This window comes from Zeus faber (assembly GCF_960531495.2).
Source record: "Zeus faber genome assembly, chromosome: 2".
Taxonomy (NCBI): domain Eukaryota; kingdom Metazoa; phylum Chordata; class Actinopteri; order Zeiformes; family Zeidae; genus Zeus; species Zeus faber.
The window spans coordinates 21,747,415-21,756,755 of record NC_137189.1 but is presented as its reverse complement, the minus strand read 5'-3'; the positions used below and the strand labels follow the sequence as shown (position 1 = coordinate 21,756,755).

At 44.8% G+C, this 9,341-nt stretch overlaps 1 protein-coding gene across 3 annotated transcripts; it reads left to right on the top strand.

Moving 5' to 3' along the window:
• Window positions 1–941: 941 nt before the first annotated feature.
• On the top strand, window positions 942–9,140 carry vgll2a (vestigial-like family member 2a; the record flags this gene model as incomplete). Of its 3 annotated transcripts, none has more annotated exons than XM_080024415.1 (4): window positions 942–1,028; window positions 2,416–2,701; window positions 4,043–4,543; window positions 7,425–9,140. In XM_080024415.1, 4 exons carry the CDS (start codon window positions 942–944, stop codon window positions 7,493–7,495), a joined length of 945 nt encoding a protein of 314 aa, XP_079880541.1. In that variant the 3' UTR covers window positions 7,496–9,140. The 3 variants fall into 3 exon arrangements, with proteins under 3 accessions (XP_079880541.1, XP_079880539.1, XP_079880540.1); XM_080024413.1 differs by having other exon boundaries at window positions 2,386–2,701; XM_080024414.1 differs by having other exon boundaries at window positions 2,386–2,701; window positions 7,048–9,140.
• Window positions 9,141–9,341: the final 201 nt, after the last annotated feature.

Genomic DNA, 9,341 nt, shown 5'->3' with positions numbered 1-9,341 from the left:
CAAAAAAAACAACGACACTTTTTTTGTCAAAAGGTGGAATAGGCACTTGAATTAAAAAAAATAATTCTGGCTATTCCTTGATGTATCAGGCTTCCCCCCTGCATTAACAGGGTTAATTCATCATTTCCAAAGGCACTTTTAGGAGAAGGGTTCTGCCAGGGAAGTGTACATTTTCATTTAATCCAGCATGGTTGGATTGGATACTTATAACAGTAGATGACTTGGAGATGAATGACAGATATATACAGTACATAGTAATATAAAATAGGCAATGAGACTAACATAAAATTAAGCCTATTTAAATGAATCAAGGTCACACTGAAAATGAATAGTCTGATATTTATTTTTCTTGAAGAACTTGAAAATGAGAAAAAAAAAAAAAATATTGCTCAGAACGGATTCCACACGGCATCCTGGATAACCATGGCAACGCGGGGGAGGAAAAAAACATGTCCCCCCCCCCCAAAAAATTTTTTTTTTTTTTAACATCTCCGAGGCGTCGCAGATCCAGTTTGTACAGCATGGCGACGTCAGGGCAGAGTCACGCGTCACAAGACACGACGGTCCCGCCCGAGGAGCAAATCCGACCCGCGGCGCTCTCCACCCCCCACAGTCGCGTGTCTCCGCTTCGGGGCCGCACCGCTCTGCTCGCGCGCCGCGGGAGAGACGCGCTCCGCCCCGCGCCCAGCGCACACACACACACACACACACACACACACACACACACACACACACACACACACCGAGCGCCCGCCGGAGAGCGGCGATCCCCCCTCCGCCAGACCCCGAACTTCTGACACTCCCACCAACACCCGTTCCGCCGCCCGCCGCTCCAGACGAGGCTTCGGTTCCTTGCGACAAGTTGAGAGATCGACCGTTGATTTTCTCGTTTTTCTCGTTTTTTTTTTTTTTTTTTTTTTTTTTTTTTTTTTTAAATCGCCATGAGCTGCTTGGATGTGATGTATCAAGTATATGGTCCACCGCCCCAGCCCTACTTCGCAGCAGCCTACAGTCCCTACCACCACCAGGTAAAGCAACTTATATTTTTTCACGTTATTTGTATCACTTCAGCTTGGTCTTCAGTTATTTCTTTCCAGCGCAGTCTGAACTCAATTATATCATTTCGATTTTTTTTTTTTTTTTCCCATTTCACTCAACACGCAACCAAAACCAGTTTTTACATCGAATAAAACACACATTTAATAAGTTGCACAATTATTTCATTCAATTAATCGTTAGACTGGATATAGGACGAAGTAACAAAGTCGGGTTTTTTTTTCGGACCGGCATGTTTTTTCTTTTTTCTTCTCTCTTCTTTGGTTATCGGCCTAAATAAATTGATAAATCTGGAATAACGACATTATGGTAATAGTTTTTGTTTTCCTTTTTGGACTGTGATTTAACAAGTTAATATGCCTTTATACAAGCGCACCAATGAGCAGGTTATTAATGCATTAGCGGGACGCGGGTGACAATTTCATTAACGGGTATTCATTTCTGTGGAAAAATGCTGTTGCTTATATGAGGTTATCATTTATTTTACTTGCAAGCGATCTATTTATTTTTAGGACCGGGGCCTTCTTAATATTTGTTTACCCCTTTCTTTAAACCCTCTCTCGAACAAAAAGCAGAGTCTTAATTTTCATATTTCAACTCAAAAACAAATGAGTCGCGATGTATCTCATTCAGCCAACCTATCACTACAGCGGTAATATGTGGGAGAAATATATTGTTATTAGAGATAAGATAAGATAACACACCACTTTAGTTATCCCGGGGTAAAATATGCAGGTGCTACAGCAGCAAAAAAACAGTGTGAGTCAAGAAGGAGATTAAAAAAAAAATGAAGTGAAAGAAAAATAACACAACAAAAAGGTAACATGGAGCAGGACTGATACAGCGAGCCCGATGTGGACAGGTGGCCCTTACCGGGTTACGTAACAAATTATAGTATTACAACGTTACAGAAACACGGGGCATGTTAACAGCAACGACAGTCCGAATGATAAAAGTAATACTAAGGATAATAATGAGCTACTATTAATTGTAATAATGGTAATAATATATGATGATCAGAAAGAAAACAAAACAAAACAAAAAAAAACCGAATTCAAATAACTAAAATTACTAATGGTGAAATAATAAAGAAAACCGTCACCATGTATGGTCTCAAAACGACTACAAATAATCGATTTATTTAGTGATCGCTAATGTATTCGATGACTCATTTCTCAATGAACGATGTCATTTGTAGTGAAATGAAAAAACCACAGTCAACACGGAAGGAAACCCGCTAGAATTATTTACACTAGTATGTATTTCCTTTTGTTAATTATTATTGTTATTATTATTATTATTATTATTATTATTATTATTATCTTTTAGAAACTGGCCTTCTATTCCAAAATGCAACAGCCGCACGAGAGCGTCGGCGTCAGCGGGCGTAGCAGCGCGAGCGGCGGCTCCTTCTCGAGCCCGCCCGGCTCCGCCGCCATCAAGGAGGAGGACTGCGGCGGCGGCGCGCGCGGGAAGGAGCCCCCGCCCCCTCCCGAGGCGGAGTACCTGAGCTCCAGGTGTGTGCTCTTCACCTACTTCCAGGGCGACATCAGCGCCGTGGTGGACGAGCACTTCAGCCGCGCCCTCAGCCAGCCCAGCAGCTACGCGCCGGGCCCCGGGCCTGCCGGCAACAAGTCAGCACGAGGTGTGGAACAAATACGCGAGCCCGTGTGTGCGTGCGTGCGTGTGTGTGTTTGCGTGTGTGCGTGCGTGCGTGCGTGCGTGCGTGCGTGGAATAGAGGAATAACCACAGCCAGACAGTTAGAAATATAGAAAGAGAAAGAAAGAAAGATAGAACAAGCCTCCATCCGCAGCCATAATAATTCCATTCGGTGCATTTGTGCACCTGGATCACAGATAGATAGATAGATAGATAGATAGATAGATAGATAGATAGAGCCTCGAAATAGTGTGTGTGTGTGTGTGTCCAGAAGCTGACTAGGCTGTCGGCAGACCTAATGCTCGTGTTTGTCACAAGACAAAAGTCAAATGGCCGTTGAGCGAGCACTTAGACATACTGTTAGATACGTAGATAGATAGATAGATAGATAGACAGAGCCTCAAAATTGTGTGTGTGTGTGTGTGTGTGTGTGTGTGTGTGTGTGTGTGTGTGTGTTTCCACATGGTTGGATACTTGGATTTGGTTATCGTGAATTTTTGTAACTTCATAGAGAGTTTCAAGGTGACGGACCGAGCAGAATGGATATGATTGAATGGAGCGTAAGTACGGCGTCCCCTGAAAGGAGCGCCGACTGGATTGAATATTAGACATTGTGCAAGGGAAGGCCCGTTCAAAACGTATGCCTTTAACATGTTAACATGTCCCCCTTTCCCTGGGGCTGGGATGACTCCCTCACAGATTCCTGTGATCTGCAGCCCTGAAGCATTGTAATCTGCGTGGAACTCGTTAATTAAAGGAGGCAAATGTTCAGTTGTATCTTCGTTGAGTTTTACTCTGAAAGGAATCACCCCCGTGCAGGGCCCTTGCCAGGAATTCTGGCGCCTGTAAAAAGATATGATAAAAAAAAAAAAAAAATGTCTCATCAATTGCGTCCCCTAATTTCATCTGTGTTGTCTTTCTCCTTTCTCTCTCCGTTTTCTCTCTCCCGATTTACTTTTCTGGGGCTGCACGCAACTGTCACGCACCATCTTCTACTGCCAGGCAAAAGCAGTAGCAGGAGTCAACCTTTCGGAGTCTTTGTTTTTTCTTTGTGACACATAAGACTTTGGTGTTTGGAAACACCTCAATTGTTCCGACATTGTGGACCCCTATGTGGCCTCGGGGCCACATAGGGGTCTTTTCACTGCTTTATGACAGGTCGGCTATTGTAGAGTTTAGCTCATGCTCTAATGAACATTGCTCAGCTGAGCTGAGTAGATTGAACGCCTTACCAGTCGTCTTCCTCAGACCGCCTCTCATACTGTGTAGATCACAATTAGGAAGTGGCTCGTTCACTAACTGAGCTTACACCTTTCCTTTCTGCAGAAGGATCATTCCCAATGAACCAGAGAAGCTTCCCGCCTTCCTTCTGGAACAGCGCCTACCAGCCGCCGGTGTCCTCCAGCATCGCTAGTGCTCTCTCTGCCTCCCACGCCGAGTTGTCCTTCCCGGGCGACCCCTACTCCTCTGCCTCCCTGCACGGTCACCTCCACCAGCCGAGCCCCGACACCTGGCACCACCCCTCCCATCACCACCATCACCACCACCACCACCCCTACTCGCTAGGAGGCGCCATAAGCACCCAGGGCTCCACATACCCGCGCCCAGCGGTGCACGACGTCTACGGCACGGCCTTTGACCCGCGCTACGGCTCGCTGCTGGTGCCATCGGTGAGGCCGCACCACCGGTTGGCCGCCAGCAGCTCAGTGCCAGGGCCCAGCGGCTCACCCTGCGACCTCGGGGGAAAGGGGGAGACGGGGACAGGGTCTGCCTGGAGTGGGCCGTTCACTGGAGCCAGCGCAGACATCGGACTCAACATGGAAACAGGTACTGGCCAATATCCGTAGTTCTCCTGCCACAAACATTGGACCTTAAAGGATACGTTTTCTATTTTTCAACAACCCAGGCCTCATTTAAAAGTTTGGTGTGTGTAATTCATAGCCCTTCAGAGCACATCCTAGCTGAACACTTTACTATTGAGAAACTTATTCTCCTGCAACTTTTCACTGTCCTTAAAGGTGCAGTGTGTAGAATTTAGTGGCATTAGTAGTGAGGTTGCAGATTGCAACAAATTGAATTCCCGTACGGTGGCTTTCAGGTGCCGCAAAAAAACGTCAAAAATCCCGCAAAAGTCCCTCTCCAAGGGCCATTGTTTGGTTGGTCTGTTCTGAGCTACTGTAGAAACAAAGCAGTGCAACATGGCTGCCTCCGTGGAAGGGCTCCCTATGTAGATATAAGGGGCTCATTCTAAGGTAACAAAAACACGATTCTTATTTTCATGTGATTTTACACAAATTAAAACATACTTGTGAATATTATATTCTAGTTCTGAAAGTCCGTTCGTAAATTCTACACACTGCAGCTTTAAATGCAGTCAAACATGACAAAGTAAAAACAGTATCCTTTTTGAAAACAATAATTTATAGTCCCACGTATCTTATTGTATGAATCTTATTTTTGTATCTCAACTTTTTTTATTTAAAGGAGCCATAGACAACTTTTTTTGCTTTTACAGTACTTATCATTATGAAGTAAATGTTGATTACAGACTGTAATGGCTTTAGAATTATGACACCATCGGCATTTGGATTGGTTCCCTATAAGCCTCGATTTCATTATGCAATTCTGCCACCGGGTACGATGTCCCGGAATAATGAAGGATTGATTGACGGCACAAAGGAAGTGCGTCAACCATTGTTTGTGGGGTTGAAGAGAGTGGCTGAGAAAGCGTCCCTGCTCATGGTTACGCACACAAAAAAACCCAGTAATTATTGGTTTTGTTTGGAGAAACGGGAGCGGGGACGCACAGCGGATCGCGCGGTGGCGCGTGGATCCCAGAGATCGATGTCGCGGCCGACCGTTTGTTTTTTTGTCTTTTTTTTGAAAGGTTAAAATTCCTATAAAATAAATAACCGAGAGGACAGCGGGAAAGAAAGGAAAAATGCAGGAAAATCCCAACAAAAATGGGAGGGTTGACAGCAACGCATTTCTTACACCACTTACACCACGCATTTCTTACCAGCTGTTTTTGCGACAGCAGCATAAACAATAATACCACTTGGAAACGTTGGGGGTTATCTAATAGTGTATCGAATAGTTATCTCTTGCCCATTTAAAGCTACTTTTTGCAATTACCATATACATCTAAAGGCAACGTTGGCTGCAGCAGGTTGCCAGAAGGAAGCGGCGTAACTTCCTAAATTTCTAGTCTCTTACTTTAACGCGGGTGTAGCCAAAACAGGCTGATTTGCGGAAGTGCTAGAGTCAATGAATCCTCGAAAAAACCTGATAAAATGTACAGTTTGTGACCATAGAGTTTTATGTTTTAAGTCTTTCAGGTTTGCCTCATTGAGCTGCATCTAAGCACAGTGAGAAGCTGCAGCAGAGTGGTTGGTTTCTCAATAGTAAAATGAGAAAACATTTTAATAAGGCCTGTGTTGAAAATGGCAAACATATCCTTATAAAAAGTAGCAGTATACAGTATGATTTAATGTATCGTGTAAGCATTCAATTATGAAAGTGCCCATGTTGGTGCACATGTGTTGTGTTCTTCTATTTTTTATTATAAATATTACTTACAATTTTTTATGTATTATTGAATGTGAGACATTTAATGTTACTGTCAGGACACCCAAGCTATTTAGATTTTTTGTTAGCCGAATTGAAACTGCATCAGTCCGGCATTAAGCTATAAGTAGTTTAAACAAACAAACGAAAAAAAATAACTACTTACTACTTTAACTTAAAATTGATACTGGTATGTTCATGAAACAATGCTTTTTTTTTTTTTTACTTATGAAAGAGTAATGTCCATACCCAGTTTTTTTGGGTAAGCGTTAGGCATTATGGTGTAACTTGGGACTTAGACCCGACATTGTGGAGGTGGAGAAGAGTGAAGTTGTTTCCTGTTACCGTGATTGACTTTAAGACATCTGGGCCACAACTTCATAAGAAAAAATAAAAAATAAATAAAAAACAGAGCAATGAAACAAATAATATTGGAGAAATTTGTAAAATATTATCCAATGAATTGTCACAAGGCGAGGAGACAGTGAAACAAAAAAAGCGTCACGTAGCTAATCCTACAAACCGTAGTTTGAACTGCCTTTTTTCCCAACTTCTCCGTTTTTCTCTCTCCTTCCTCTGCCTCAGGCCTTTCCCGAGGCAAAGGAAGGGCCTCACCGTGTTTATCCCCTGTCCATCTTTTCCTAATCTCCTCTTTATATTTATATATTTTTTTCTACCTCTGATGCTTCTTCTCTTACCTCCCCTGTCCCCTCTTCCTCTCGCTCACCCCCCCCTCTCTCTTCTTTTCTTCCCTCTGCTCGCAGGTCTGCAGGCGCAGGACAAGAGCAAGGACTTGTACTGGTTTTAGAGGTTTTAGCGGGGTTTTCTGAGACACCCCACCTCTGCCACTCAACCCCTCTTCTTCTTCTTCTTCTTCTTCTTCTTCTTCTTCTTCTTCTTCTTCTTCTTCTTCTTCTTCTTCTGCCTCTTCTGCCTATTCAGACGCCTCCCCACCTCCGGAAAAGCCTCCTCGTGCTTATCTAGTTTTTTTTTTTTTTTTCCAATTTCCTCCCCTGCTCCGGTACTGTGCCCTGCTTCTTTCTCTCTTTTTCAACGTCATCCAACGCAGGAAAAGAAGTGACGGACATTTTATTTCTTCCTCTGTGTGCCGTTAACGGCGTTGCTGTGGTCTTGCTTGCAGCTCGTCGCTACGGTGGTCTGTGCAGCTCCGGCCCCGGCGGCATCAGCAGCGCCATGGCCCTGCTGAGCTGAAAGAAAACGCCACTGTGGACCTGATGCACGGAGAGGAAGCCAAATTATCGCAAAACTCAGTAGTACGGGTCCCGCAAAGTACTCAGGGGTGTACACACATATCGGACAAAGATGATTTTTCGGAGGGGGTGGTGGGGGTTTGACAAAACACAAAAGACAAAGCCGGGTGTGAGGGAGACGGACGGGGACACATGTCCAGTCACGCTCAGGAGGCGCAAAGACAACACAGGGGTGGAGCAGGGTGGAACGTGGGGGTAAAAAGCCTGCAGGGACTTGGCAGCGACCCCCCACCCCCTCACCCCAACTCCCCCTCCCCCACTGGGACAACTGGCGTGTGGACACTCAAGAAAAGAAGCGGTCGGTGCGACAGGCATGGGACTCCTGGAGGTGGGTCGGATGTTGGACATCAACGTCAGGAATGCCTTCGATCGTGTGTCACTGCCGTAGCCGCCGGGGCCACAGCGCCTGCATCCTGGACCTCTGTGGTGGCTGGAAGAGGACGCGGCATATTAAATGTGACCGTGAATGTGTAAAAAGAATGACTTTATAAACTGATATTAAGAACTGGCAGACAAAGAGCAATGCTCACCCACGTGCTAACAGCAACGTGGGGGAGAAACAGTCAGAATGAAAGAGATCGAAAGAGAGAGAGAGAGAGAAAAGAAGAGGGGTTCTCTTGTTAGATGAGTGAGGAGTGCAGCAGCTATTTGAGGCCACTTGACTCTCTGTCTCTTGCTGCCCTGCTCTCATGCAGCTGTCAACGACAACTGCTCTTAAACTCAACGGACACACACACACAATGCACAGACGTGCAGAAAACAGGCAGGCAAAAGTGCACACACAAACACAAGTGAAGACATACCCACAAAATCACACTCAGACATACACATACACACACGTGTACATGCATGTACATAAATTCTATATATACTGTATTTAGGTTTCCTTTTTGCATTGCGCATGAACACATTTGACACTGAAACACACTGAAACAGAATGCAAAAAAACACACACAAGATAAAAGTGCATACCAGCATACAATACCACCAGAAAGGACTCAAACATGTACACACACACACACACCAACGCACGTGCAAAGACACACGCATACACCATACTGTCGCACAGCATTTGAGTGTAGGGACTTTATAGCAAAGACTGCACTGCAACCAACTGCTCGTGTGTGTGTGTGTGTGTGTGTGTGTGTGTGTGTGTGTGTGTGTGTGTGTGTGTGTGTGTGTGTGTGTGTGTGTGTGTGTGTGTGTGTGTGTGTGTGTGTGTGTGTGTGTGTGTGTGTGTGTGTGTACAGGAAGGAGGTCATCCAGGAAGGGGTCTACAGAGACAACTGTCAAACAGATATGGTGTGTGAAAAGTGTGTGACTGCAAAGTGCGACGAGTGTGTTTGTGCCACATCCCACTGATTATGTATATTCTCGCCATAAACCGTTTGCATTTAGCTCCTGGATTAATACAGATACAGTTGGTTGTTCTGCTGTCATCTGCTGTATGTGAATATCTTAATATATTGCCTTGAGTATTGTTACTGTTGATCTGGATACCATGTAAAGTCTTTGTATGTATTTGCTGTCTGATTGTTAATTATAAAGCAACAGTGTTGTCTTGCTCGAGAGATGACCTGGCTATCTCTTCACTTACTCTTCACTCTACGCTGTCTCTCTATCTGACTGTGTGTCTCACTGTCGGCGATGTACTGTATTTGCCAGCGGCGAGAACAGACGGGGCTGCATTCTTTACACCAAGCGATCACCCCGGACGGATGGAAATGAGGTTTGCAATTCACCCACGCCGATCAAAGCTTGCAACAAGCTCTGTGCCAAAATTGCTT